Source organism: Tursiops truncatus, chromosome 15 (genome assembly GCF_011762595.2).
Source record: "Tursiops truncatus isolate mTurTru1 chromosome 15, mTurTru1.mat.Y, whole genome shotgun sequence".
NCBI classification, from domain to species: domain Eukaryota; kingdom Metazoa; phylum Chordata; class Mammalia; order Artiodactyla; family Delphinidae; genus Tursiops; species Tursiops truncatus.
The window spans coordinates 36,357,708-36,385,407 of record NC_047048.1 but is presented as its reverse complement, the minus strand read 5'-3'; the positions used below and the strand labels follow the sequence as shown (position 1 = coordinate 36,385,407).

The window sequence follows — 27,700 nt, the reverse complement described above, 5'->3', positions numbered from 1 at the left end:
CACAACGCACTTTGTCTCCAAATCAGTATCTTGGAGCAGTTTGGGGGAGTGACTTAAGTTAGACATGAGGAGGAACTTCCATCCTAACAGGGAGGGATTGTGAAATCTGCAAACCTTTTGGGACTCATGAACCTTTTTACACAGAATCACAGAGGGAGTGCTTGGGAACCCAGTTTGGAAACACTGGCATGGGGGCTAAGCCAAGGTGGGGTTGATGGGATGAGACAAGGGGAGGGGGAAGGAGCAGGAGGCCCAAGTGGGAAACAGTCTCAGGACTGGTTGTGGGAGAAGTGGGAGGAGGAGGAGGCTCAAATGATGCCCTGCCTGGAGGTTGGGAGCCAGAATGGGTGGAGAAACTGTTTGCTGGGGGAAAATGGGGGATGGGAGGATGTCCCAGGGAAGGAGAGATGTGGAGGGAAAGGTGAGGATGGGGTTCTGGACAGATGGTGCTGGGGCCACTTGAGAAGGTACCCAGAGCGTAGCTGGAAGTGGGGTGTGAAGCTGGAAGGGGGTTGGTGAGCGCACCTAGGACAGGTGGAAAAATCCAGAGGCAGGGAACCCCAACCTAGAGTTGGGGAGGAGGGAGACCTTAAGGGGAGTCTAAGTGAGACAGCCAGAGAAGTAGAAGGAAACTGAGGCACAGTGTATGGAAGTTGAGGGAACAGCTACAGGGGAGAAGTCAACAGGGGCTTGGGCTACAGGAACAGAGCAGGGCTGGGCAGGCGCAGCTGAGAGTCCCTCCCTGATCCCCCCACATACTGCACAGGCCCACATGTACCTCCACTTGGGGCTTCCAGAACTCTCTACAGCCTCACACCACCTGGACTTTCCCCATGTTCTTTCCTTTGCTTGGAATGCTTTTCCATCCCACCCCATGCAGACTCAGCTGAGGTGCCTCCTCCTCCAGGAAGCCTCCCCAGCCCCCATCTCATGCTCATTCACATCACACAGCCATTCAGGGGACACATTTTTGAGCTATCTACTGCAAACCAAACATTTGTCCCCCAGTTTGTCAATACCCCTACTGGACAGCACTCCTCAGGGTCAACCTGTGCCTCCACCCTGCCATGTTGCTGCACGAAACTGAAGGCATGGTGTTCACCAGTGACCTTTACTGAGGGCACGTTGAGTGGAGGGGCTGGTAGGAAGACATATGCCAGCAGGTTGGTAGTAAGTGAGGGGGTGTAGACATGGCTTGTTTCACTGTTTCTAGAAGATTAGACATGAAAGAAAAGAGTCAAGGGACAAGAGAGGGACACAGAGCAATGGCAAAAGTTTTTTATTTTTTTAAATATATTTTTAAAAATATTTTTATTTATGTATTTATTTGGCTGCGCCGGGTCTTAGCTGTGGCATGCGAACTCTTAGTTGCAGCATGTGGGAGCTAGTTCCCTGACCAGGGATTGAACCCAGAGCCCGCTGCATTGGGAGAGTGGAGTCTTAGCCACTGGACCACCAGGGAAGTCCCGAAAGTTTTTTAACATGGGAGAGACTTGAACCACTTTCCAGGCTAAGGGAAGAGTGTCAACAGAGAGGGAGAAGCAGACCACAGAGAAAGAAAAAGACTGTGTGCACAGGAAGTGAAAGGATTAGTGGTGAGAACTTCTTGAGAGATTGGAGGGAGGAAACCCACATCCTTCAATTCTACACCCATTCATTCATTGCCTTATTCCATTGTCTCTTCACAACTCTGGGAGGTGGATTCTATTATTATTCCCTCTATTAAATGAGGTAACTAAGGCACAGAGAGGTTAAGAAATTTGCCTGGTCACACAGCAGGTAAGTGAAAGGACAGAGATTACTTTCCAAACCCAAGCTTTTAGTTCCAGTCAATGATAAACTGATAAGATTCAAGGACTCAAGATGAGAGAAGGTAAACCCATAAGAGGCAGTGATGTAGGGGCTTCCCTGGTGGTCCAGTGGTTAAGAATCTGCCTTCCCATGCAAGGGACACAGGTTTGATCCCTGGTCAGGGAGCTAAGATCCCACATGCTGTGGGGCAACTAAGCCCACGCACCACAACTACTGAGCCCACACACTCTAGAGCCTGTGTGCTGCAACTACAGAAGCCCATGCACCTGCACTCTGCAATGAAAGATCCTGCATATCACAGCCAAATAAATAAATAAATTTATTTTTTAAAAAAAAGAGAGACAGTGATGCAAAATGAGCAAAACAGATTAATTATCTAAATGATGGTTTGAAGGTGGTTGTGGAGTAAATGCAATTGTTTGGAAAGGATTTCTAAAATAGAACAGACATATATATATACTTTTTTTTTTGCCACACGTCATGTGGTACCTTAGTTCCCTGACTGGGGATTGAAACTGCACCTCCTGCATTGGAAGCACACAGTCTTAACCACTGGACCACCAAGGAAGTCCCCAGGAAAGACATATGTTTAAAGAAGAAAATTAATTATCTTGGACTTTCCTGGTGGCGCAGTGGTTAAGAATCCACCTGCCAATGCAGGGGACATGGGCTCGATCCCTGGTCCAGGAAGATCCCACATGCCGTGGAGCAACTAAGCCCCTGCACCACAACTACTGAGCCCGCACTCTGCCACAACTACTGAAGCCCATATGCTCTAGGGCCTGTGTGCCGCAACTACTGAGCTTGTGTGCTACAACTACTGAAGCCCGCGCACCTAGAGCCTGTGCTCTGCAACAAGAGAAGCCACCAGTGCAGCCAAAAAAAAAAAATTAATTATCTGGAAATCAAATTCTGTAGACTATTTCAGCAAACCACCTGGTGAGTCAGAGGAAATAAAATGTGCCAAAGATCTTGTCTGATTCAGAGAGTGGGACATGAGAGAGATGTTTAATTCTTGATAAAATATAGATTTAAAAATTTTTATTAATAGTTAATGATAACTATTAACATAAAATAAAGGGGAAAACTAGAGGTGGGGGGAAAGAACCAAGAAAACTTGATCAGCCCAAGCAGGAAAGAATTAAAAAAGGAAATAGTGGATCAGTGTATTAATCAGAACACAAACTAAGACCAAGCATGTGGGTGATCATTATAAATATAAATGAGTTAAATTCCCCTGTTAAAGAGCAAGGATTCTCATAATAAGAAGACACACTAAATCCAGGTAAATGTGGTTTACAGGGACACAGCTAAGACAATAACCCAGAAGGCTGAGAGTAAAGAAATAGAAAAATAAAGACACAAGAGGGTGGGGTGGCGGTATTAATACTAGAAAAATAGAACCTAAAGCAAAAGATAGTAAATGGGGAAAGAGTCCAATTTTTTTTACACTAATTAAAGGTATAATCTGTGTAGAACATATAATGCTCAAAAAATAGAACGTCAGAGCTTCCCTGGTGGCGCAGTGGTTGAGAGTCCGCCTGCTGATGCAGGGGACACGGGTTTGTGCCCCGGTCCGGGAAAATCCCACATGCCGCGGAGTGGTTGGTACCGTGAGCCATGGCCGCTGAGCCTGCGCGTCCGGAGCCTGTGCTCCGCAACGGGAGAGGCCGCAGCAGTGAGAGGCCTGCGTACTGCAAAAAAAAAAAAAAAATAGAACATCAGCACACACAACTAAACTGTTGAAAACTCACAAAATCATTGTGGAGGCTTTCTTACACCTTCCTTGGAATTTTACAAATCAAGTAGACAATTTTTTTAAAAATTCAGTAAAGATATGGAGAGTTTGAACAGCACAGTTAACAAGTTCTAGTTTATGTAACAGTATTTTGTCAAGTATCTGGAAATGAATAGGCAATAAAATGGCCTTAGGAAACACTGCCCCCTAGAGGTGCTCTGGGTCCTTTCACCTGCTAACTCCACCACATCATAAGTCTAGCCCACAGCTGGGGCTCCCCCAAACCCACCCTAACCCAGGGATGCTCACCTGAGTAGAAGCCTGAAGAGCAATTCGCAGAGAATCTTCAGACAAGGCTGGACATCCAGACGACTCAGATAATTGAAAGGTAAATGTGGAAGTGATGGATATTGTCATTATCTTAATTGTAGTGATGGTTTTATGGGTGTATACTTATGTCAAAACTTATCAAATTGTACACTTTAAAAATCTGCAGTTGGGACTTCCCTGGTGGTCTAGTGGGTAAGACTCCACACTCCCAATGCAGGGGGCCCGGGTTCGATCCCTGATCAGGGAACTAGATCCCACATGCATGTCGCAACTAAGAAGTCTGTATGCTGCAACTAAGAGTCCGCATGCTGGAACGAAGATCCCTCATGGCGCAACTAAGACCCAGCGCAGCCAAATTAAAAACAAATAAATATATTTTTTTAAATGTGCAGTTATTGGATGTCAACTAGACCTCAATAAAGTTGTTTCTTAAATATCTAACCACTTACAGTGACAAAAAGCAGATCAGTGGTAGCCAGGGGCTGGGGTTGGGGTAGGGAATTACTGCAAAGGGGCATAAGAAATTTTGGGTGACAAAAATGTTTTATAGCATGAGTATGGTGATGATTAAATAAATACATTTGTCAAATCTCACCAAATTGTTTAGTTAAAAATGGTGAATGTTGGGCTTCCCTGGTGGTGCAGTGGTTGAGAGTCCGCCTGCCGATGCAGGGGATGCGGGTTCGTGCCCGGGCGCGGGAAGATCCCACATGCCGTGGAGCGGCTGGGCCCATGAGCCATGGCCGCTGAGCCTGCGCGTCCGGAGCCTGTGCTCCGCAACGGGAGAGGCCACAACAGTGAGAGGCCCGCGTACCGCAAAAAAAAATGGTGAATGTTAGTGTACATAAATTATGCTCCAGTAAAGCTGATTTTTAAAAATCTAACCCTGTAGAAATTGAAATACCCTCTTTTAAATCTTTTAACTTTTAGAATTTAACTTTAATAATTTTAAATCAAAATTAAAATCAGATTATTAGAAGTGACTAGTAATGAGCATACATCTTATCAAATCTCTGGGATGCAAAGTTATATTGATACATGGAGAGAAACTGATAACATTACTTAAAAAAAATATTTTTTTTGGTATTTATTTATTTAATAATTTATTTGGCTGTGCCAGGTCTTAGTTGCAGCATGCGGGGTCTTTAGTTGTGGCATATGGGATCTAGTTCCCTGACCAGGGATCGAACACAGGCCCCCTGCATTGGGAGCGTGGAGTCTTAGCCACTGGACCACCACGGAAGTCCCTCACTTTTTTAAAATTGATGAGCATGAAAAATCAAAATAGTATATAAGTTGAACATCCCTGTCAACATTCTAGAAAAACAACTATAAAATAAACCAAAAGAAAGTAGAAGGAAGGAAATTAGAAAGCTAAAAACAGAAGTTAGTTATTTTAAAAGAAAGAGAATTGATTAATAAAATCAAGAGCTGTTTTTTAAAATTAATTTATTTATTTTTGGCTGTGTTGGGTCTTCGTTGCTGCACACAGCCTTCTCTTGTTGTGGATCACGGGCTCTAGGTGTGTGGGCTTCAGTAGTTGTGGCACACTGACTCAGTAGTTGTGGCTCGCAGGCTCTAGAGTGCAGGCTCAGTAGTTGTGGTGCACGGGCTTAGTTGCTCCGTGGCATGTGGGATCTTCCCAGAGCAGGGATCGAACCCATGTCCCCTGCATTGGCAGGCGGTTCTTAACCACTGCACCACCAGGGAAGTCCCTCAAGAGCTATTTTTAATATACAAGGCTATTAATTTTTTTTAAAAAACCTGTTGGCAAGTGTAGCTGAAAGAGAAATGAAAATAAAATATAGCGCATTAAGATTGAGAATGAAGGTTTATTCGCAGAAATAGAGAGTGAAAAGTTACAAGACAATTACGTGTAACTGTTTTTGGGTTTTTTTTGCAGTACGCGGGCCTCTGTTGTGGCCTCTCCCGCCGCGGAGCACAGGCTCCAGATGCGCAGACCCAGCGGCCATGGCTCCCGGGCCCAGCCGCTCCACGGCATGTGGGGTCCTCCCGGACCGGGGCACGAACCCGTGTCCCCTGCATCAGCAGGCGGACTCTCAACCACTGTGCCACCAGGGAAGCCCAATTTTTAAATTTATTTTTGGCTGTGTTGGGTCTTCATTGCTGGGTGCAGGCTTTCTCTAGTTGCAGCGAGCGGGGGTTACTCTTCATGGCTGTGCGCGGGCTTCTCATTGCAGTGGCTTCTCTTGTTGCAGAGCATGGGCTCTTGGCACGCTTAGTGACTTAGTGTGGCTTCAGTAGTTCTCGGGCTAAGTAGTTCTGGCTCGCAGGCTCTAGAGCACAGGCTCGGTAGTTGTGGTGCATGGGCTTAGTTGCTCTGCGGCATGTGGGATCTTCCTGAACCAGGGATCAAAACCGTGTCCCCTGCATTGGCAGGCGGATTCTTAGTATTTGTTTTGGTGTTTTTTTTTTTTTTTTTGGCTGCATTGGGTCTTCATTGCTGTGCACAGGCTTTCTCTAGTTGTGGGGAGTCGGAGCTACTCTTCGTTGCGGTGTGCGGGCTTCTCATTGAGGTGGCTTCTCTTGTTGCAGAGGCACAGGTTCTAGGGGCGCAGGCTCAGTAGTTGTAGCTTGCAGGCTCTAGAGCGCAGGCTCAGTAGCTGTGGCACATGGTCTTAGTTGCTCCGCGGCATGTGGGATCTTCCCGGATCAGGCCTGGAACTTGTGTCCCCTGAACTGGCAGGCGGATTCTTAACTACTGGACCACCACAGAAGTCCCTGGCAGGTGGATTCTTAACCACTGTGCCACCAGGAAAGCCCTAGTCCAGATCTTTTAATGGAAAAATCCTATCAAATGTGGAAAGATCAGATAGTTATGATTTTATTTATACTCTTAGAGAACAAGGATCATATCTCAATGTACTTTATGCATATTTATGCATAAATATGCAATGTGTTTAGTAACATAATTTGGATACCTAAAAAAACTTGGACAAAGATAGAAAAAGGAATCCTTAGTCCAGTGACTTTTAGGTCTGTTCAGCCACAGAACCCTTGTTTCAAAGTCCCAGAATAGAAAACTTGAATGGCCCTGTTGCAGCTGAATAATGGACCCCAAAGATATACAGGTCCTAATCCCCAGAACCTGTGAATGTTACCTTCCATGGCAAAAGGGGCCTTGCAGATGTGATTAAATTAATGATCTTGAGGTGGGGGATGATCCTGGACTATCCAGGTGGGCCATAAATGTAGTCACAAATGTCCTTATAAGGAGATTTGGGAATTCCCTGGCAGTTCAGTGGTTAGGACTCTGCACTTCCACTGCCGAGGGCCTGCTTCAATCCCTGGTCGTGGAACTGAGATCCCACAAGCCGTGCAGCATGGCTAAAAAAATAAATAAATAAGCAGATTTGATGGCAGAAGAAGAGAAGGCCAAGTGGCTATGGAAATGGAAATTGCAGTGATGTGGCCACGAGCCAAGGAAAGCTGGAGGCCACCAGAAGCTGAAGAGGCAAGGATTCTCCCCTGGAGCCCCCAGAAGGAATCAGCCTTGCTGACACCTTGACTTTAGTCCCATTAGACTCATCTCACACTTCTGGCCTCTGAGTGTAGGATGATAAATTTGAGTTGTCTTGTGCCACTGTGTTTGTGCCACAGCAGCAATAGGAAACTCACCCAGGAGCCATTACCAAACCTAATAGTGGTTACTCCTGAAGGACAAGATCTGGTGGGGGAATGAAGACTTTTATTCTTGCCTTTCCCTTTTGTGTTGTTGACATGCCTGCAAAACTCATATATTATTTTTATAATTAAGAGAAAAGAAAAGACAATGCAAGTGAAGCACTTGGCCCACTCCAGGGGTACTCCAAGTGCGCAGACTTCAGTGGTTGTCATGGTTACACCAGGGTTCATTTTATTCCTTTACACCAACACCGATGACTCCCCTGCCATGAGGCCATGTGTGGTACCCTGGAGCCACGAGGCAGCTGGCGGTGTTCTGTGCTGCTGGAGTCCAGAGGTCTCACCCACATGGGGCCTCAGTGCAGAGTATGGATCAGATTGAGGCCTCCCCCCGCACCCACCACTCTGCGGCAGGCACGTTTTATGTCCTGAGACCGCCAAGAGTATTCAGGTGTGAGTACCTGAGCAGCTGTGGGAAGCAAGGACAGAGGGCGGACCTACAGGGAAACAGCCCTGTGCTCCAGCCCTCCCACCAATTGGTCCTTTTCCACTCAGGCAGGGATGGACACCCACCCCTTACTACCTACAGGGCCTCAGTGTCACATGGGGGAGGGCGGGGCAGGTAGGTGTGTCCTCTTGGGAGCAGGACACTCAGTGTGGCCCCTGTGCACCCGCGCCTCTGGGGCGGTGCGGGGAGGGCTCCTCTGACACGAGCTGCTTCCTCAGGTAACTCTGGTGGAAGTCACATTCCGTGCTGCTGCAGTTCCTCTCTGATGTCTCCATAGCAACGTTCACAAGGATTTCATAGAACATAAGGTGTTTGAGCTGGAAGGGACCTCGGAGATCAGTTCCTCCCGCCCCCTCATTTCACAGAGAGGGGAGCAGGCCCAGACTGTGTATGCTACACGCCCGAGGTCAGTCAGCAAGCCAGGGACCCAGCCGGGGCCTCTGCCTTCTGGCACCACTCCCAGCCAGGGTCCCTTGTCCTCAGATCGCAGACAGCTGAATTCCTTAGGACTGTCTTCTTGGGGGGTGCTCTGAGGGCACAAGTTTTGGGGGCTCTGCCCTTCCCCCTTTGCTAAAGGACGCTGAAGCCCAGCCTCACTCTGCCCTGCTCAGTCCTGTAGCTCTCATTCCCGTGCTTGGTGAGGGCAGGAGTGGGCACGATGGGCACTGTACTCTGGAAGCTCACAGGCTGGCGTGGAGGCAGTGAAGTCCCCCAAGAACCACTGGAGAGCAAACGTGTTTCCGTATTTGCGGAGCAAGAGTTGGGGTGGGAGAAGCCCGGGAAGTTTGTCCAGAGGAGGAGGCTCCAAGCAGAGCCTGGGACAAAGGTCGAGGAGGACTCTCATTCCTGTCTAAGGCTGCCTGGCTTGAGGGCCACACCCTGTGACTGGGTGACTGGGAATGTGAGCGTGAAGCTTGAGGGCTTGGAAAATCGGGTTCCAGAGAGAGACTGCCCCAGGTCATAGGTTCCAGAGGGTTCTCGTGTCTGGGGACTCATGGCACACATCACTCTAGGACAAGGGGGTCAGACACATGGAAGGGCAAGTCAGAGGGCAGAGTGTAGGAGCTGAAGGCCCTGGACATGAGGGGACCAGGAATCTGGGCCAGCAGAGGGTGCTGGGATAAGGGTCCAGAAGTGAGTCCTGGGGTTGTTCCATCCCTTTGCTGGGACATGGAACCATGTAGCCCCTCCCCTGTTCAGCAGAGCCAGCCCTATACCGGAAGGGTTGAGGGCTTGTAAGTCTGTATCCCCCTCCCCAGGGACACAGACCTCACTCCTCACCTGTACCTCAGCCCCAGGGCTCACTTCAACTCCAAACCCTGCTTCAGGGACCTGGCCTGGCCTGTGGGAGGTCTTCTCTCTAGATTAGAAGATCCCGAGAATCTGGGCATCCCCAGATCCCGCCAAAGCTACCTTCCTGAACTTTCCCACCAAACTGGTCCCTTTTCTCCCCCTTGCTGGGTACCTGTTCTCCTTCTCTATGCCATGTGACAGACATTTCCAAATGCTCAGAGTCTGCAGTGTGGCCGGGACGCAGTGCTCGGTGGGGACAGCTCACCTTGGCTCTGCATGGAACCTGCCAGGGTGTCTTCTTCACTCACGTAGATGGCAAGTGGGGTCCTCTCCACCTGGGCTTCTCCATGAGGCCACCTTGGCTTTCTCACAGTATGGCAGCTGGGTTCCAAGAATAAGTGTTCCAGGAGACAGGAAGGGAGAGCTGCCAATCTGGAAGGTCTGGGTCCAGAAACAGGCACAGGGTCACTTCCATTGGTCAAAGTAATCACAGCTCCTGCCAGGGTAGGAGACATAGACCCTCCCCCTCACTGGGAAGAGTAGCAAAGAATTTGCCATCTTTAATCCATCTTAGCACCCTCTGTCTCTGCCCCAGGGGCTCTGACTCTTTCTTGCCTCCCCTCTGGGCCTGCAGATTCTGTCTCTCCTGGAGTTCTCCTCCATCCCCATTACTTCCCCATGGGCTACTGCAGTCCCCTCAAACTCATCTCCCTGTCCACAGGCTGCACCATCCATCCCCTCCTGGCCACTCCCTGTATTCCTATAGCAGTGCCCTCTCTCCATTGCTCTCCTCAGAAACCATGCATGGCTCCCTACTTCTCACTGAACAATTTCCAAGCTCCTAGGCAAAACATTCAAATTCACCTTACAATCTAGCCCCCTCCTATGTTACCTATTGAATTAGCACCCATTTCTTCCAAGCCACTGGACCACACTTTGGCCTCTTCTGCTCAGGCTCTCTGAGCCTGAACATATTCACTCTCTCCACCTGGCAAGTTTCTCTATCTCCACCTCTGTTGGACTCCTGCTCAATCTTCAAAGCCCAGTGCAAATGCCCCTCCTCCACAAAGCCTTGCTCTCACTACTCATCACACTAGTCTTACTCTCATTGTATGTTGAGGCATGTTCTCCCTTAAATCCTTATTGGTAATGATGTGTCCTCTTGAAGTGGGGCCCACATTTTTAACTCATACTTCTTTCACCAATTTAATAACTGTTTGTTGCAGCCTGGAGCCAGCTGCCAGGGATATGACAGTGAGCAAGACAAGCTGTTTCCTGTGCCCAGAGAGCTTACATTCCAGAGAGTGAGACAGATGGCAAATAGAGGAACCAAGAGACATAATGATCAAAGATTAGGAGGACTGTAGGAAGGCAAGAAAGGCAAGAAGTGGTGCTGCGAGGCAGGGACCAAGAATTCCCTCTTTTCAAGAGAAATGAGAGACCTGGATTTTTATATACTCTCCTAATTTTAAAGGTTGCAAGGTCAAGTCTTTCTCCTCTGCTCTCAGCTTCTCTCCCCTCCTAGCTTCCCACTCTCTCTGGAATGCCTGCCTCCTTCTCTCTTCCTGGTTACCCTATCAGCAGCCCACTCCCCAACTCAGGACGCCCCACCCCTAGGGCACCCAAACTCCTCTGTGGTTCCCATGCCCTGGCCATGCTCTGGCAGCAGCTGGCAGGAGGATGTAGGGAGCCCACTGCCTAGGATGCTAGGGCCAGTGGGCATCCCCTACCTGAGACCCTGGGCCAACCTCCCTGATGTTGGCCTCCTGGGAGTGAGACACCTGGAGTCCCCAGGGCCCCAGCAGTGGGAACCCAACACCCCCACTGCAGGCTTCACTAACCGCATCTGGCCTGGAAGAAGTGAGGAGCCAGAGGAGCGAGACAGAAAAGGACGCCAGGGGACTCTCAGAGGGCTTCCTCAGGTTGGTCCCCAGCTCTGACAGAGCCCTGAGGGATAGGTCTCTGTCTCCAGGGAACCTCTGGGCAAACCCTGCCGGGAACAGTTTATGCTCTCTGGAGCCAGAGTTCCCACGTAGAAATCCCGGCTCTGCCACTTCCTGCCTGGTGACCTTGGACATCTCCCTTCCCCTCTCTGGGCCTCAATTTCCCATCTGAACACTGGGGATCAGAGCAGCACCCACCTCACAGGATAGTTCTAAAGATGACATGCACCTGGCACACGATGGCGCTCGGTGAAGGGCAGCTTTCCAAAGCCTCTCCCATGCAGGGCCCTGCCAGGCCCTTTCGAGGAATTGCTTTGTTGGGCGGCATCCTTCCATCTGTGTTTTCCCAGACCTCTGAGCCCTAGAGACAGCTTCTGCCCATTATAATTATTTGGACTCTGGGCACTGCCAGCTGAGAGGGCTCAGGCCTCTGAAGGGCCCAGGCTCCCAGTAACAGCTGTCATGTCTCAGGACAGAGGAGGACAGAGCAGGAGGGCTGCCCTTCGTCTGCACCTGCTGCCCCCAAGCCCTGGGAGAGGGGCATCTCTGCTCACCACTCCCAGGATTCCATGACCACCTCAGCCTCACTCTCAAAACCCAGAGCATCTTGGGTGGGTGGAAGTCCTGGGACAGAGCCCCAGGCAGTCCAGGAGGGGAGCAGGTGCCAGGTCCTGGAGAGGAGTCTGCCAGGGACCAGCATAGAGTTTGGATTATCAGCACTTGAAAGCACTGGAAAGCCAAGGAGACAGCCACAGCCTGGCAGAGGGGCCTCCCACCTCTTTCACCTCCCAGATCCCTGAGGGCAGAACCCCAGGGGAGGGGACTCTCAGAGGGCCTGCTGCTGGCTGTGACAGTGACTTCCCTTTCCCCAAGGATCCTGAAGCTTCAGTCCAGCAGGCAGAAGCTGCAGGGTAGAGCGCCCTGCCGGCTCAGCCCTGCCGCTCAGCCTGGCCGCTATGTCCTGTCTCTGATAACCAGCTGTCAGCTGAGCCCCGAGCGGCGGGCGCACCCGGGTTTGTTTGCCAAGCCCGAGTGTTGGAGCTTCCTGGACCCTCCTGCCCTGGAAGGGAGGGGGTCGGTGCCGCAGCAGGCTAGGTGGCATCTCCGGCGGAGAAGGGACAGAATCCCAGGGTGCCTATCCCACGCAGGTCCACTGCCTCAGTGCCCCCATCTCACGGCACTCTCCTTGTCCCAGGCCCGGAGGCAGTCCAGTGGGGGTCACTGGGCAAGGGGCAGAGCCGGGCGGGGTGGTGCACAGCCAGCAGAGGAACGACAGGACGCTGGGTACTCCCTCCCTCACCCACCGCCCCCAACCCGCACCCAGGCCCGATGCAGATATGGAAGGGCGTCGCTGGCTCTAGGGCAGGGAGGTAGCTGCCCCCAATGGACAGAGGTGCTCGGACCCCGAGCACCCAGGGCAGGGCCCGGACCTCCTGACCCCGCCCCCGGGGAGGCCATCTCATTTGCATGGCCCCGCCCGAGAGCGGCCATTGGTAGCGGCGGCGGGAGGCCGGGCCTGAGTGGCTGCGGGGCTGCGGGGCGGCGGGGGCGGCGGGGGCGGGGCAGCGCGGAGCTGGGCGCCGGGGAGGTAGTTGCAGACGCCGCGGGACAGTTTCGGCTTAGGGTCTGGGTCTGGCTCCGAGGGCGCGGGGAGCAGGGTGTCCCGGGGCGCGGCGGCTGCAGCGGGAGCGTACTGAGCGCCCGCCAGCCCGCCTGCCATGTCCAGGAAAAAGACCCCCAAGAGCAAGAGGGGTAGCGCGCCCGCTACCTCCGCACTGCCCGCCACCCACGGGTCCCAGCCCGTGCGCCCCGGGACTGCGCGCCCTGGCCCCGAGGCACCTCCCAACAGGCCCCCGCAGCCCGGCCGGTCTTCGCTTGGCGGCGGCGGCGACTTCTACGACGTCGCCTTCAAGGTGAGCCGGGCACCCCCAGCCCCATGCGAGCGCAGCAGGTGGCGTCCGGTCGGAGCCGAGTGGGGAGGGTGCAGGGCCCTGCAGACCTTTGGCGAGGAGCTGGCTCGAGCGGCACCCCGCAGCTGCAGTTGGCATGGCTGGCGCGGTGCATCACACACACACACACACACACACACACACACACACACACACACAGCTGTCAAACCCGGGTTTGGGATACCCAATATATGACAGGGCCTGCCCCCTCCCCCTCCCCACCTAGCTGGCATGGCCGGACAAGGGGTCCTGCGGAAGTAAGAGCCTGGCAGGTGTCCTCTCCCTGTTCCCTTATGCTTCTGCCCCCACCCACGCCCATCATTTCCCACATGCTGCCTTCTCTCACCCCCAGGGTCTTTTGGTCTCTTCTCTTTAGGAGGCGAGACTAAGAAGAGGTTTGCCAGTTTGGTGGGGAATGCTGGGGCCTCCTTCAGGCCAAGGCAGAAGCTTGTGAATTGTGGGGGCGGGGGTGGCAGGCCCATCTTTGGGTTTTGGAGCCTTTGGCAACAGGCTGGGGGAGGGGAGGAGAGGGAGGCCTGACTGCCCCTCCCTGTCCACAGACGTGGTCTGAGCCTCTCCTCATGTCAAAATCTGACCTTCACTTGGCAAATTCCTCTAGAGCCTTGCTGGGATTGGAAGAAGCCCCCTGGCACAGAGGCCCCCCACCCAGGCCTCCCAGCGGTCAACCCTCAGGTTCTGCTCCCCACTAAGCCCCAAATGCTCCCCTTCCAGACCAAGCATGGTGTCCAGGTAGCAGCCCCTGGATGAAGGCAGCTACTCCCACTCCCCACTGATGGAGACAGGCCAATGTTCAGGAGAGGGGACAGAACCTTCTAGAGGTGGAAGATGGAAGTCCAGGCTCTGTGTCTCCCCCAGGCCCTGCTGAACCTGCAGACTTAGGATACCTCCCTCCACTCCTGACCCTCACCCACAGCCCATCTGACCAGGCCAGCTCAGAGAAGACCAGACACCCCTCCGGGTGGGCCAGCACCCAGGTCCCCTCTGCTCTTTCTTTGTGCCCCAGGTCATGCTGGTGGGAGACTCGGGCGTGGGGAAGACCTGTTTACTCGTGCGCTTTAAGGATGGCGCTTTCCTGGCAGGGACCTTCATCTCCACTGTGGGCATCGACTTCAGGGTAAGAGTGGAGGCTGATGTCCCGAGCACTGACTGGGCCCAGCCGATGCCCTGGGCCCCCAACACCAGCTAATAGCTGCTCGAAACACCCCTGGGCAGCTGGTTCTCCGGTTCTCCATTATCCCTGTGGCACCGACAGGCTCATGAGGTGGAGCTCCTGGCTGGACCACCTGGCTCCCACGGTCAAGGTGGTTGAGGTGAGATGCCTTAACCACCAAGCTGCCTGCCTCCCGACATCTCAAGGTCCTGGAGAGAGGTGTTGGCTGTATACAATCGAAGCAGAGATGGTACCCCTGTGCCTGGGGCTGGCACGACCCTGGGGGCTGTATCTTGTGCACTGGGGGCGGTGGATGCTGGTGTCCCCATGGGAACTCAAGACCCGTGTCCACTCAGGAGGCCAGCATCGCTGCCCCACTGTACAGAGGGGCCCTGAAGTGCCAGGTGGCCTGCCCAGGCCATACCAGACAGATGGCTGAGGCATTGAAGCACACACCCAGTCTCAGAACCAGGGAGAAGTCCCTGCCCTTGGGTGAGGAGGCTTATGGGAAATGCTCCCACCTGGATGCTTTCCCTGGCGGAGCCCCCTCACCACCTCACCCCCTGCTAGAGGGCTATGTCCTGGGGTCCTTCTGGGGTATGTCCCTCGACTCTTGGCTCCCCAAGTGCCCTCCAGCACCCCAAGCAGCCTGTGGGGTCACAGGGGAATGATGGGGGCCACAGCCTTAGGCATGCAGAGCTCAGGCATCAGTCTAAATTCCACGTGCTGAGGTGATGTGTTCTCAGCAAATCCCAAATTTGCATTTTTCTCACCCTTTCATTAGACCCAGTCAGCAGAAGGCTGGCAGGGAGGCTCCTTCTGGGGACTGGGAATGGGGGGCTCCGTCCAGTCTGGGGAGCCATTCTCTACCCTATCTGTGGGGGCACAGCCCCTCAGGTCCTCTGGGATGAAGTAAGGGTTGAGGTGACAGAAGGGGGAGGTTTAGGCCCAGTCCTCTGCCTGTTCTGGCCTCACCTCCCCCCTTCTCACCTCCCTCTTGGCTCTGGGGCAGGTGGGGAGGCTGTGTGGTTCACACCCCTGTTCAGGGTGCCAGGGAAGGCGGGATGTCCTCCCCAGCCTCCCTGCAGCGGGACAGATGGCTGCACCCAGTTCCCTGGAGACCCAGAAGCACCCTGACAGCAGGCGCTGGGTGAAGAGGGAGGTGGCGCTGTTTCCGCTGCCTGGGGCCTCAGCTGGTGGTTAGCAGCTCCTGTCCCCACCCCAGCAGATAGGAACCGGGGTTGAGCCACTCCCTGCCCTAGTCCTGAACTGGGAGGGCCTGGCTAGGGAGCATCATCAGCCAGCAAGCAAGCACATAATGAGCACGCACTGTGTACCAGGCCAAGTTCTGGGCTCTGTGCTTACTGCATGGGGCCCTATCCTCAGGCAGCTGCCGTCGGAGCAGGAAGAGAGGCTTTCAAATTACAACAAACACTTTAGCTCGTACCAGGCCAGACTCGTTTCTCAGTGCTTTGCATACAGTAGCTCATAAAGTAATCGGGGCAGCCAAGTGATGAGCACCCTGGCTACCCCCATTTGTGGATGGGGAAACTGAGGCACAGTGTTAGTAATGAGCCTGGGGTCACACGACTTCAAATTAAGTCATGCAAGTGGCTCTAAGCAAAAGGAGCAGTGTGTGCAGAGCTGTGAGAAGTGCTGGTGGCCTGGGAGAGGGGGCTGGAGCAGGGCCTTGAGACCTAGGAGCAGAGTGCAGGGGGCAGGCGTGCAGTGTGAAGCTGAACGGGCAAGTAGGCTCAGGGAAGCCACCGGGGCTGGGCACCAGGCGGAGGAGGGCAGCTGCGGTAAAGGAGAGGGGAGGGGCTGGGTGCAGGACTCAGTGAGTGACTGGGGTGGGTGTGGACCGGGGGCCCTGCAGGGCAGGGGAGCTGGTGGGGCTGTGTGTCAGGCCTCCAGGAGGGGCAGAGGAAAAACCACCCGGCCCAGAATGGACACAGCTAGCCATGGAGGGCGGCAACCTTCCAGTCCATCAGGACAGCCAGCTAAGCGGGAGCGGCCTGAGCACCCTCTGTGCACAGGTCACCAGGAGGGGCTCAGCAGCAGGAGATGTAGGAGGTATGGGGGAGAGCTGGGTGGACACCAGGACTTGGATTCAAGGGGAAGCGTTACCTGTAGGTAGAGGGCAGTGAAGTAGTCAAGAACCAGGTGGGCCCTGGAGGCAGAGCCAGCTGAGGCCAGGGATAATGAATTAGGGACACACCGGGGTCCCCTCAGTCCCAGGCTCAGTCCTGGCCTGGCACCGCCTGCCTCCCCCACCCTATCCACCCCCTTCCCCCCCATCCCCCACCGGAGGGTGGCACCAGTCTAGCTGCTGCCTAAGATGGTGCACTCGGCCCTGGGCCCTCCTTGGAGCTGGCTGGTTGTGTTTCAGAACAAAGTTCTGGATGTGGATGGCATGAAGGTGAAGCTGCAGGTGAGAGGTGACTGGGGGAGGGGGAATTGAGGGCAGGGGGCACCTGGGAAGGACTGGGCAGCCCTGACAGCTACACTATGCCCTTGCTGCAGATCTGGGACACGGCTGGCCAGGAAAGGTTCCGCAGTGTCACCCATGCCTACTACCGAGACGCTCATGGTGAGCTCATGGGCACCGTACCCTAGCTCCAGGGAGTCGGGGCCACACTCCCGAGGCTTCTGCTTGGAGTAGAGCACCCTGGGTGTGAGTGGGCAGAAGTGTGAAGGGTGCGATGCATGAGGGTGAGGGTGATGGGGAGCCACTGTGGGCTCTGCAGGTGTCCTCACTGGCCCTCTGCCCCCAGCACTGCTGCTGCTCTATGACGTCACCAACAAGGCCTCCTTCAACAGCATCCAGGTCAGTGGCTTCCTTCCTGGTGGTGGAGACAGGCCGAGATGGCGCCTGACCCCATCCCCAGCCTCCCTCAGGCACAGATGGCATCAGGATCCCAGAGAGTTGAGGTCCCTACTGACAGTGTGGAGAGGAAAAGACTGCCCCTCTGGGCTCCTAATGGCCTAAGTACAGTGGTTCAGGTTGAGAATGAGCTGAAGGAGGCTGGGGTGACCTTCTAGTCCACCAGCCCAACTCCTTAGATAAGGTACCTGTTGGATCGCCCCTGCACAGCACATGGGGAGCACTAGTTCAGGGGCCCTCCTGTTAGCCAGACACTGACAGGCACTCTGTGGGGTGTGTCCTGGAGGGGGGCAAGGGGTGCCAGGAGCTCCAGCCTCCAGCCTGTCCTCAGCTCTCCCCCCACAGGCCTGGCTGACAGAGATCCAGGAGTACGCCCAGCATGACGTGGTACTTATGCTGCTGGGGAACAAGGTGGGCACCCCAGCCTGTCTCATCTACCCTGGCTCTACAGAGGGTGGAGGGAGGTAGGGGAGTGAGCTGGGGCCAACTCTCACCAAGACTGCTGTGCCAGGTGGACTCTGCCCAGGAGCGTGTGGTGAAAAGGGAGGATGGGGAGAAGCTGGCCAAGGTGAGCTGCGGTTGGGTGGGCAGCCAGAGTGCCCCTGGGGCTGCAGGGCCTGAGCTGTCCCCACCAGGTTGCCAACGGCTGTTTGCAGGAGTACGGGCTGCCGTTCATGGAGACCAGCGCCAAGATGGGCCTCAATGTGGACTTGGCTTTCATGGCCATAGCAAAGTAAGTCCTGGCAGTTATCAGGAAGACCCCCAGACCCAGCGTCTGAATCCCCTTGTCGGGGGTACAGGCCACCCTATTCCATGGTCATCCCTGCCCCACAGGGAGTTGAAGCAGCGCTGCATGAAAGCTCCCAGTGAGCCTCGCTTTCAGCTGCACGACTATATCAAGAGGGAGGGCCGGGGGGCCTCCTGCTGCAAACCCTGAACCTGGCTGGGGATGGCCACCAGGGTGTTCTCCTGGAAGACTGGATAGAGTCTACACACCCCTGACTTCACCACCCAGCAGCCAGTCCCAGGGTGTCTGTTTCTAGGAATCCCAGGCTGAGCCTTGCCCTTCCCTCGTCTGGGCAGCCATCCAGAGCCTCAGCCCCAACAAACAGGCTTCAGGAAGCCAGAGGGTCCGCAGCCCTCCTTCACCTGCTGCTGAGGGCTGTGCCCCCAAGGCCTTCACAGAAGAGCAACCAACTTCTTCACAGGAGGGCTACCCAACAACGTATAGACTGGCAGGCACCTGGTCCTCCGGACCACGGTGCCCGTGCCCCGTGTACAGTGCCTGAACACCTAGAAAGCCATGTCTGCAGCTGCACATCCTGCCCAGGCAGGATTCCTGCCCACACCTGGGGCAGAGGGCTTCACCACGAATCATATCAAGGACCAGAGCTGCCTGCTACCAGCCCACCCACCAGGAGGCCCTGGTTCAAACATCAACAGGGTCTTTCATGTTACCCTGGAGGATGCCAAGGCTGTGGCTTTGTAATGCAGTGAATAGCATGTGGGAAGCCACAGAAATGTCAGGCAAACCAGGACTGCCAGCCCTCGCCTGCTGACCAGGGCACCATCTCAGCAGGCTGATACAGGGCCTGGGCTTGGCAAGGTCAAGCCAGGGGGGTGGGCAGGGCACTCCACCTTGTACTAAAATCTTGAAGTGTTTTGATTGAGAGTTTTTGTTTCCAGTCCTAGTGAATAAAGTTGTGTTTTCTGGAGTGCCTACTTTGTCCATTGAAAAAAAGCAATGCTCAGGGACTGTTAGTGAGGAATTACAGGAATTAAGAGTTCACCACCCACCCCAAGGCAAAGGCACAAAAGAAAACCTATCCTTACAGGTAAAAACAGAGAAGGCTGTCCAAATAGGTGGCAAGTCACTGGCGCGAACTTCCATTTTCATGCTCTGCCCCTAACCGAGACTGCCCAGAGATGACCCAGTCATCCCATGGAGTCTGCTGGGGTGCAAACAGGCATGAAAATAAAGACACGTGTGCTCCAATCAACTCACCACCTTTGCTTTATTGCTAAGCACTTCAGAGACTTATAGATGTCTTTGAGAACAGAATCCAACGAGACCAAGAATCCAGAAGAGACCAAGACTGTGAAACAGATGTGTTGGGCTGGAAAATCCCCTTGACCCACAAGAATGAGGAAACTGTAGTTACTTTGTCTTCCACCCAGTCAGGGCCCGAAGCTCCTGCTACTACCTTATCTTGAAGTGTCAGCAGGAGAAATGGTTGCAGCTGCTCAGCCACCTATCTCTTACCTCAAATCTCCCAAGTGACGAGGACCCCAAGAACTCTTTATTGGGAGGATGAGGGGCGGAGGTCTGTCTTCTGTAGCTTCTTCAGGCTGGCACTGGGCTCATGGACCCTACCTAATTGGGGCCACGGAACTCTTGCCCTGTTTTGTCCAGGGGCCCCAGGGTGACTTCTGCTATTCCAGTACGATCTATTCAGGGAATGGCTGGAATCCCTACATCACCATCATCTTGATGTGGAACTGTTGCAACCTGGAAGCAAACTTAACAAGCAGATTAAAAAGGCAGGGGCCAAAGTTCAGTAAAAGGATTATGGCAACTAGAGGTCCAAGCAGGGGGCAAGAACCAGGTCTCACTTGGTAACATCTCCTTAATTGCAGTCTAGGTCAGCGCTTGGGTTACCCTGTCTGAAGGAATGAAGCCATTTGGCGTGGTCACATTTTCTTGACGTCCTCTTCTACTAGCCCAGAGTTATTGATGTAGGTGCAACATGTCTTGATAACTGCACATACTTCTCCTTGTTTGGCTAGGAGGAAGTCTAAGGCCAGTCTATTAGCCATCACTTTACTAGCCAAGGAACTTAGAGACAATGAGAGTCTGGTGAGTGCATTCCCTGTGGATTCACTCAGGACAGGGCATCTGAAAGACTGTGGAGCACCACTTCACGATAAACAAAGCTTCCCCAAGGGGCCACCAAACCAATGGCAGCTCCATTTTCTGCCGAAAGGAGACCAATTGCCCTTTTGCCCCAGAGGTGGGTGATGTTATAGATGGCAATACCTGGGTTTGTTTGGTTACTCAGTTGGCCTAGTGTTACATTGTCCTGTAAACAGAGCACTGTCTATACAAGGAAAGGCCACAGCTAAACCCAGGAAAGGGAAAGAGGAATTGGGGTTTTTTGAAGAGGACAGTCAGTTTGCACCTGGACCACAAAGGAATAGATGTCTGGGAGGGGCACATGCCTGACATACTGTTGTGGAATTAAACCACTTCAGTAGAGTCTGCCCAAGGGGGGGGTTCCAGTACAGTTGGAAGAAAGGATCCCACCACTGAATAAGGGTGTATGAGTCTTTTCGAAGGCTTTGGGAGAGGCAAAAAACATGTACTACACGCAGGGAAGATATGTTAGACGCTTGGCGCCAGGCCTGTCCAGGAGACACATCCCACCAGCCAGCTGATCTTGGAGGAACCAATGGGTGGCGTTAACTGTTTGATCTTCGCAATTAAAATTAGGGGTAATGGCGGTGATGTCAACTGCTGGTGCATTGCAGAATTTAGTCCAGGCTTCTGGCATGGGCAGCAAGATGAGTTACCTTCATGACAGAGTAGAAGACAAATATGCTTTGATGGGGGGAGCTTTGTGTGCTGGATACACTAACGAGAGGGGTCAGGTCCAGGCATGGAAGCTGTGCCAAGGGCTGGATGTGGACTGAGGGGAGCAGGGGTTGCAGGACCTTCAGCCAGAGTAAGTTCAAGGTCATCATTACTGGATGTGTAGCTTAATTCTTTAAGCTTATAGGCGTCGCTTTGAGGATTGGGATGTTAGAACCCAGCACTGAGACAGATTCTCTCCCTGAACAATAATTCTTGAGATTTACTATTGCGTTGGATCCTCACTCCCCTGACATGAATCCCCAAAGGAGGGGGAGAAAAGTTGGGGTGACTAATAACTTCATGATGACATCAGAGTTCTAATTTAGGAAGCAACCAGAATGCAAGTAGTGTTGAAAGAAATCCTGCAGTAAACAAGAGCCCAGTAACAAATACGGGCTCCCAGCCTACCGTCACTTATCTTGCTTTTGTTACCCAGAGAGCCCGAAATAAATTAATGTCAAAGTGAGAGTTTACTTATCAATGCAGTTGTCACTGGCTTGGGGATCACCTTCTTGAAGAGGTATTTGAGGTCTTGGGCAGGTTCACAGGAATAGCTGGGATGTGGGTCTTCAGGTTCCTGTAACAGATCAGTGGAAACAGGTTTAATTCTGGGTAGATGAACCCAACTAGTGACTCCATTAAGTTTAACCACTGTAGGGGTGCTTACCAAAACTTGCTAAAAGACTGTTTTGCTTTGGGAGTAGCTCGTCACCAGGGGACTCATTTTTCCAGGTCTTTAAGAGCACCCAGTACCCAGGGTTTACACTGGAGTAACTGGGGCTGTTATCTGGGGAGAGCTGAACTGTTTCCATTCTTGAATAGCCCCCTTCCGACCTGGCCCAGGTTAATAATGTATTTAAGGTGTGCCTAGCTTTCTCAGCTGGTTACCATGTCCAGGGTGAGGAATAGCCTACCATGTCATTTCAAAGGGGCTCAACCTAGTTATTTTAGGGGCTGCCCCGCTGGCAGCAGGTGGCACCACCTGCTATTACCAGGTTCTGATATTTCCTGCTAAGAGCTTACCCAAGGTTTTCTTTAGGGTATGACTGGTCTGTTCCACCTTTCCTGAGGACTGAGGTCTGCAGGACAAATAAAGGTAGTATCTATTTCCTAGGGTCTTTTGGGTAACCTTTGCTATGAATTGAGGGTCCACTGTCAATCTGGAGGTGTCAAGGCAACCCAAACCTAGGGATAATTTCCTTCAGAAGTGCTCTAGCCACTTCAGTTGCCTTTTCTCTCCTAGTGGGAAAGGCCTCCACCCATCCAGTAAAACTACCCACAAAGACTAATATTTGAAGCCCTGGAAAGAGGCCTTCTGAGTGAAATCCATTTGGCAGTCCTCTCCTGGCTAAGGCCCACGTTGCTGGACTGGGCTAACAAACGGGGGGCGGGGTTTGAGATGCCCTCCTTATTTATGGGTGGCACAGGGCACAGGCTCAAGTAACCCTTTAATATCTGGGAGTCATTTTCTCGTGAAAAGCCAGAAAACCACTGTACACAGTATCCTTCCCCAGATGGAGAAAAATCACATAGCCCTTTGATTTTCCATTGGTCAGAAAAAGCAATTTTTGATGCATCACCAGCCTTCTGTTCCCTTAGTTCACCCTTTTTCTTGCGCCCAGGTTTCCTCAGTAGTACCTGGGCATGTTGTAAGGGGTAAAGGATGGGATTGTCATTTGTTGTATCAGGATTTTCTCTGCTTCTCCATCTGCCCTATTGTTCCCTTTGATAATTTGGGAGATTCCCTTTTGGTGTCCATGGCAGTGAATGACTGTTACTTGATTTGCTTGGTTTTTGAGCTGCCTCTGTGAGATCTCAGCCCCATACTTTACAGGGGAATATTTTGCATTCAAGTCCTCTTTCCATATAGCTCCATTGGCATGTAGAACGAGGTAGGCTTATTTAGAGTATGTTTACAATTTTTCCTTCCCCTAGGATTAAGGTTTGGGTTAGAGTTCGGCCTTCTGGGCTGCCATGGGCAGCAAAAGTTTTCACCTCTATGATGCTCTACCCTCCTGAGCCCGTCCTTAATGAACTGCCATCAGTAAACCATTCTTCCTCAGGATTGTCAATGTCTTGATCTGTCATATCAGGCCTATAGGGATAAACCTGGTCAAGGTAGGAATGTATTACCTTTGGGATTTCAGCAGGCATCAGTGTAGTTGGGTTGAGGGTGTAGCAAGTTAATTTTATTGACGTACAGTTGATTTACAATGTTGTTAGTTTCTGGTGTACAGCAAAGTGATTCACTTATATGTATATACTTTTCCATCTTTTCCGTTATGGTTTATTACAAGATACTGAATACAGTTTCTTGTGCTATACAGTACCCTGTTTATCTATCCTATATATTAGTTTGCATCTAACCCCAAACTCCTAGTCCTTCCCTCCCCCAAGCCACCACAAGTCTTTTCTCTGAGCCTGTTTTTCAGATGTTCCTTTGTATAGTTTGGATTCCACAAATAAACCATATGGTATGTCTAACTTACTCCACTTAGTATTTCTAGGTCCATCCATGTTGCTGCAAATGGCATTATTTCATTCTTTTTAATGGCTGAGTAGTATTCCATTGTATATATCTACATCTTTATCCACTACTCTACTGGACATTTAGGTTGTTTCCACGTCTTGGCTGTTGCAAATAGTGCTGCAGTGAACACTGGGGTGCATGTATCTTTTCAAATTATAGTTTTGTCTGGGTATATGTCCAGGAGTGCGATTGCAGGATCCTATGGCAACTGTAGTTTTAGGAACCTCCATACTGTTTTCCATAGTGGCTGCACCAATTTACATTCCCACCAACAGTGTTAAGAGGGTTCCGTTTTTCTCAGTGTTGGGAGTTTTGAGGGTTACCTCTGGGGAGTCAAGTAAACCCTGGTACTTAGTACAGTGGCCTCCAGTTAGCCAGTGGTGGCCTTTGATCTCTAGAAACCTTTGTACTTGATGTTGGGGGGCGGGGGTCTGGACTTCCAGTGGCCGTCCAAGGTAAGCTTGTTAGCTTCTTCCACTGATAAAGTGGTGGCAGCTGCTGGCCGAAAGCAGCCAGGCCAACCTCAGGGCACACCATCTAGTTGTGTGGAAAAATAGCCTATTGGCCGAGGAACTTCTAGTTTCTTTTAGGTCGCCCAGAGCTTTTAGGGGGTTAGGACTTCTTACAAAATGAATGGCTTTTTAAAACTGAGGAGACCCAGAGCAGGAGCTTTAATGAGGACCTGTTTGATACTATTAAAAGCCTTTTCCTGTGTTCCTCAGCCCGAAGTAATGGTTCGGTATCTGGGCTTTTAATGGCTTCATACAGGAGCTTAGACATTAGCCCAAACCCTGGGATCAAGAGTCAGCAAAACCCTGCCTTTTTACCTTTGTAAAAAGGTACAAAGAAACGTCTTTGGGGCACTTAGGCCTAACATACTCGTTTTCTATCTTGCGACAGCTGTCTACTTCCAGGGTTTATAATGTGTCCCATGTATTTAACTTGTTGCATTGAGATTTGTGCCTTTTTCTAGGAGATCCTGTAACCCTGGACCTCAAGGAAATTAAGAACTTCAATGATGTTCTCACTTGAGCCTCCACGGTGGGGCTACCTATTAATATATCATCTGCATGCTGTAGCATAGCCCCTTTTAGGCCTATTTCCCTTGGTTCCTTTCCCAGGGCCTGGGCAAACACTGTGAGCTGCCCCCAAACCCGTGGTAGGTAGTGTTGTCCAGGTGTATTGTTGCATCTGGCCCGAGTGGGGGTTAGTCCACTCGAAGGCAAACAAATATTGTGAGGGATGAACTGGGATGTAAAAGAAGGCATCCTTGAGGTTGAGCACAGTAAACCATTTAGCATTTACAAGGTCTTGGGCTAATATATTATAAGAATTGGCCACAAGGGGGAGTATAGGAACCACTGCCTCTTTTACTGCTGAGGTCTTGCACCACCCTATATCCCCCCATTAGGCTTAACTGACAAAATAGGAGTATTGCATTGAGACTGACAGGGAACCAAGAGGCTATGTTTTAAAAATTTATGTATGAGGGGTTGTAACCCCTTTTTTGCCTAACCTAATGGGGTACTAGTCTCTGGTTAGGGTAAGCAGCTTCTGGCTTAAGGCTAGTTTCTGCAGGTTGGGCATTTATAGCCCTCCCAGGGACTCCTTTGTCCAGTTTGCTGCAAGGTTCACTGCTTGTAGAATATCGCTGGGAACAAGCCCTTGCTCCTGTGTTGATCTGCCTTAGCCAGGGTTAAGATAAGGGGTTGCTCTGCTCGGGGCCTCCTAACAGTATCGCCTTGAGGGAGCCCAGAAGATCTCTCCCTAGTAGTGGGGTAGGATACTCAACTAAAAAGGCATGTTCAAAATGGCCAGTGAGAGCCCCAGAGAAGTGAAGGGTACGAGGCTTTCCACTGACACCAGTCACTGCAGTTTTTAGAGGAAAGAGGCCCAGCGTGAGAAATCAGGGCAGAGCAAGTAGCTTCTGTATCAATTTAAAAAACTGATCTTACCTGCCACCAGGGGCTCCTCAAAGGAGATAGACATCTTGTGGGGACGGGGGGAACCGCCAGAATCCCTGGGCTGCTTCAGTTATCCAGCATGGCCATCTCAGGAGCAGGAGCCCCCATTCCCCTTGGGGACCAAGGGCAGTCCCATCTCCAATGACTGGTCTGTTTGCAGACTGGGCAAGGCCCGGGAGCTTCTTCTGGTACTCATGGGCCCAATGGTCAGGTGACTTGCATTTGAAGCATCCCCCCTTGGTCTTGCCTCCGGACTGATGGTTGAACCTTCTTGCCCCCTTTGGGTTGCCCTGAGGTTGCAAGGCACGGCTGACAGCAACAGCTATCAGTTTAGCGTGAGCCTCGGCGTGCCTTTTTCCATGTTGAGTTCTATCCTCTTCCTCAGTTTGATCTCCATTATAAAATATTCCAAAGGCCACCTCTAGGAGTTTGTGGGCCTAACTAACTTTTGGAGTTTTTGCCTAATATCAGGGGCAGCAGGGACTGAACCCTGGGAGCAGAGAGATCTGTTAGCAAATTTTCTAAAAAGCCTCCACAAGCTGTCCCTGAAAGAGAACAGGGCTTTCTTCTTCCTCTTGGGTCACTTCCTTGACCTTTTCATAATTGACTGGCTTCCAAATGCACTTTCTCGTTCCTTCTAATACGCACTGGACCTCGTGATTCCTGGCCTTCCCCCCCCCAGGCAATTATAATCCCAAATGGGCTTATGATTTGGGACATAAATGTTGGGCTGGTCCCTGGCAAACTGGTCGGCGTACACCTGTGCTGCTGCCCATATCCTCTGCTTCTCCTCATGGGTACAGCAGGTAGGTAAGATCATTTGGACGTCCTTCCAAGTTAAATCAAGGGCCAGGGTTAGGGCCTGAAATCCCCCGTGAACCTACTAGGGTCTTCAGAAAATTGGCCCAGTCTTTGTTTGCATTGGGCTAAATCGGTTAAGAAGAAGGGCGCATGTACTCTTGATTGTGCCTTTGCCATATGCCACTTCCCTAAGTGGGCGTATTTTCCCTGGTCCTGGGCAATAGGAAGTTCCACTATGGCTTACTCCAGCAGGACCAGCACTTTCAACCTGGGGTATCGTTGGGTACAGAAGAGCATAGGGAAGAAGGGTTTGGGATTGGCCAAGGGAATCTGGAGAAGTACAGGTACTTGTAGAGTAGAAAAGGCTCTGTTTCCCCCTTAAGAGTTGGAATGTAGCTAAGAGAAGACTGTCTAGAAAAACGGGAGGGTTCTGATTCCCCACGTCTCGTGATTACAGGAGCTGCACAGAGTGGGATTACTGGAGTTGGGCGCACTGGAAGGTGGCACGAGGGCAAAGGAGTGTCGGTAGATGGCGAGATAGGAGACTAAGCAACAGAAGAGTCCAAAGTCATTCACCCTGCTTTCTTGGTAACAAAAATAAAACCTGAAGAGTCCTGTGAATTCTACCCGACATAGCACTGGATTTCGCAATGTTGCGGGAGCAGTTTAGGAATGAGGTTCAAGAAATCCTTTCCCCAAATGGTGCAAAATCCCAGCTTCCCGCCAAAGAGGGACGCCTTAAAAAAGAAGAAAGGCAGAGAGAGGAAGAAGCCAGAGGTCTCCACGCGCAGCTGGGCAAGGCCCATGATCTACCTTGAATCCAGGGATCCGAGTCAGGGCACCAAGGCCCCTAGACTGATGCTGATTTACCTCAAGGTCTCCAGCCGGATCACCGACAGTCCTGAAAGTCAGAAACCGCCCAAATGCAGACAGATGCCCAATCCTGCCATTTCCGGCAAGACCTGTTTTCACCCCCCAGGCACTTCCATCAAGAAGGCGCACCCTAAAGCCTCAGTCTTGCAAAATAATCAGACTGCGCGTGCAGTTTTCATGCGAGGTGTCAGAAATTAAAGCAATTCATCACAGGCTCGGAACTGAATTTGGGAAACCAGGCCCAGCCCAGCCTTACCTATACAGGGAAACAGATCTGGAGATTGCGACTTCCCGACGGAACTGGGGGCAGAAACGTGTAGAATGCTGAAGACCAAGATGGGTTTCAGGCGGAGGCTGGACCCGGGGTCTAGGTTGGCAGGTTTGGGCCACTTCCCCAACCCGCTCTGGGCCCGGTTCCTCCCTTGACCGTGACGTACGGAAAAACAAGAGACAAACCTTACGACCTCGTACTTGATTCGGAAAGAACGCAGAAGCCTGCGGCTCAAGCTCTTATAGAAACTGCTCCACCTCTGCGATTGGGCAATCCCAGCGGAAGTATCTTCCCTCTTCACCGCTGATACGCTCCTTTCTCTACTCTCCAAGTCTCCACCAATCGAGCCTTGACATT

The 27,700-nt window shown here is 52.1% G+C and overlaps 1 protein-coding gene, 1 long non-coding RNA gene and 1 other non-coding gene across 4 annotated transcripts; 1 reads left to right on the top strand and 2 right to left on the bottom strand.

Annotated features, from left to right (window-relative positions):
- Window positions 1–12,891: 12,891 nt before the first annotated feature.
- On the top strand, window positions 12,892–19,060 carry RAB26 (RAB26, member RAS oncogene family). The gene is made up of 9 exons (XM_033841077.2): window positions 12,892–13,182; window positions 14,243–14,353; window positions 16,779–16,820; window positions 16,913–16,979; window positions 17,164–17,216; window positions 17,619–17,684; window positions 17,785–17,841; window positions 17,930–18,006; window positions 18,108–19,060. Exons 1-9 carry the CDS (start codon window positions 12,988–12,990, stop codon window positions 18,208–18,210), a joined length of 771 nt encoding a protein of 256 aa, XP_033696968.1. The 5' UTR covers window positions 12,892–12,987; the 3' UTR covers window positions 18,211–19,060.
- A 204-nt stretch (window positions 19,061–19,264) lies between these two features.
- Window positions 19,265–27,555, bottom strand: LOC109550731 (uncharacterized). 2 transcript variants are annotated; one of them, XR_004522283.2, is made up of 3 exons: window positions 27,329–27,555; window positions 25,390–27,100; window positions 19,265–21,481 (listed from the first exon to the last, which is right to left on the bottom strand). It is a non-coding gene; the product is annotated as an uncharacterized lncRNA (long non-coding RNA). The 2 variants fall into 2 exon arrangements; XR_004522284.2 differs by having other exon boundaries at window positions 27,013–27,100.
- On the bottom strand, window positions 27,206–27,288 carry LOC117308357 (small nucleolar RNA SNORD60). The gene has a single exon (XR_004522342.1). It is a non-coding gene; the product is annotated as a small nucleolar RNA SNORD60 (small nucleolar RNA).
- Window positions 27,556–27,700: the final 145 nt, after the last annotated feature.

What these genes read in the sequence shown, in the direction of transcription:
- RAB26 (XM_033841077.2), top strand. Translation starts at nt 12,988, where the DNA reads ATGTCCAGGAAAAAGACCCCCAAGAGCAAGAGGGGTAGCGCGCCCGCT. An exon ending in CTGTGGGCATCGACTTCAGG is followed by an intron (nt 14,354 to 16,778) that starts GTAAGAGTGGAG and finishes GTTGTGTTTCAG; the next exon opens with AACAAAGTTCTGGATGTGGA. An exon ending in TTATGCTGCTGGGGAACAAG is followed by an intron (nt 17,685 to 17,784) that starts GTGGGCACCCCA and finishes CTGCTGTGCCAG; the next exon opens with GTGGACTCTGCCCAGGAGCG.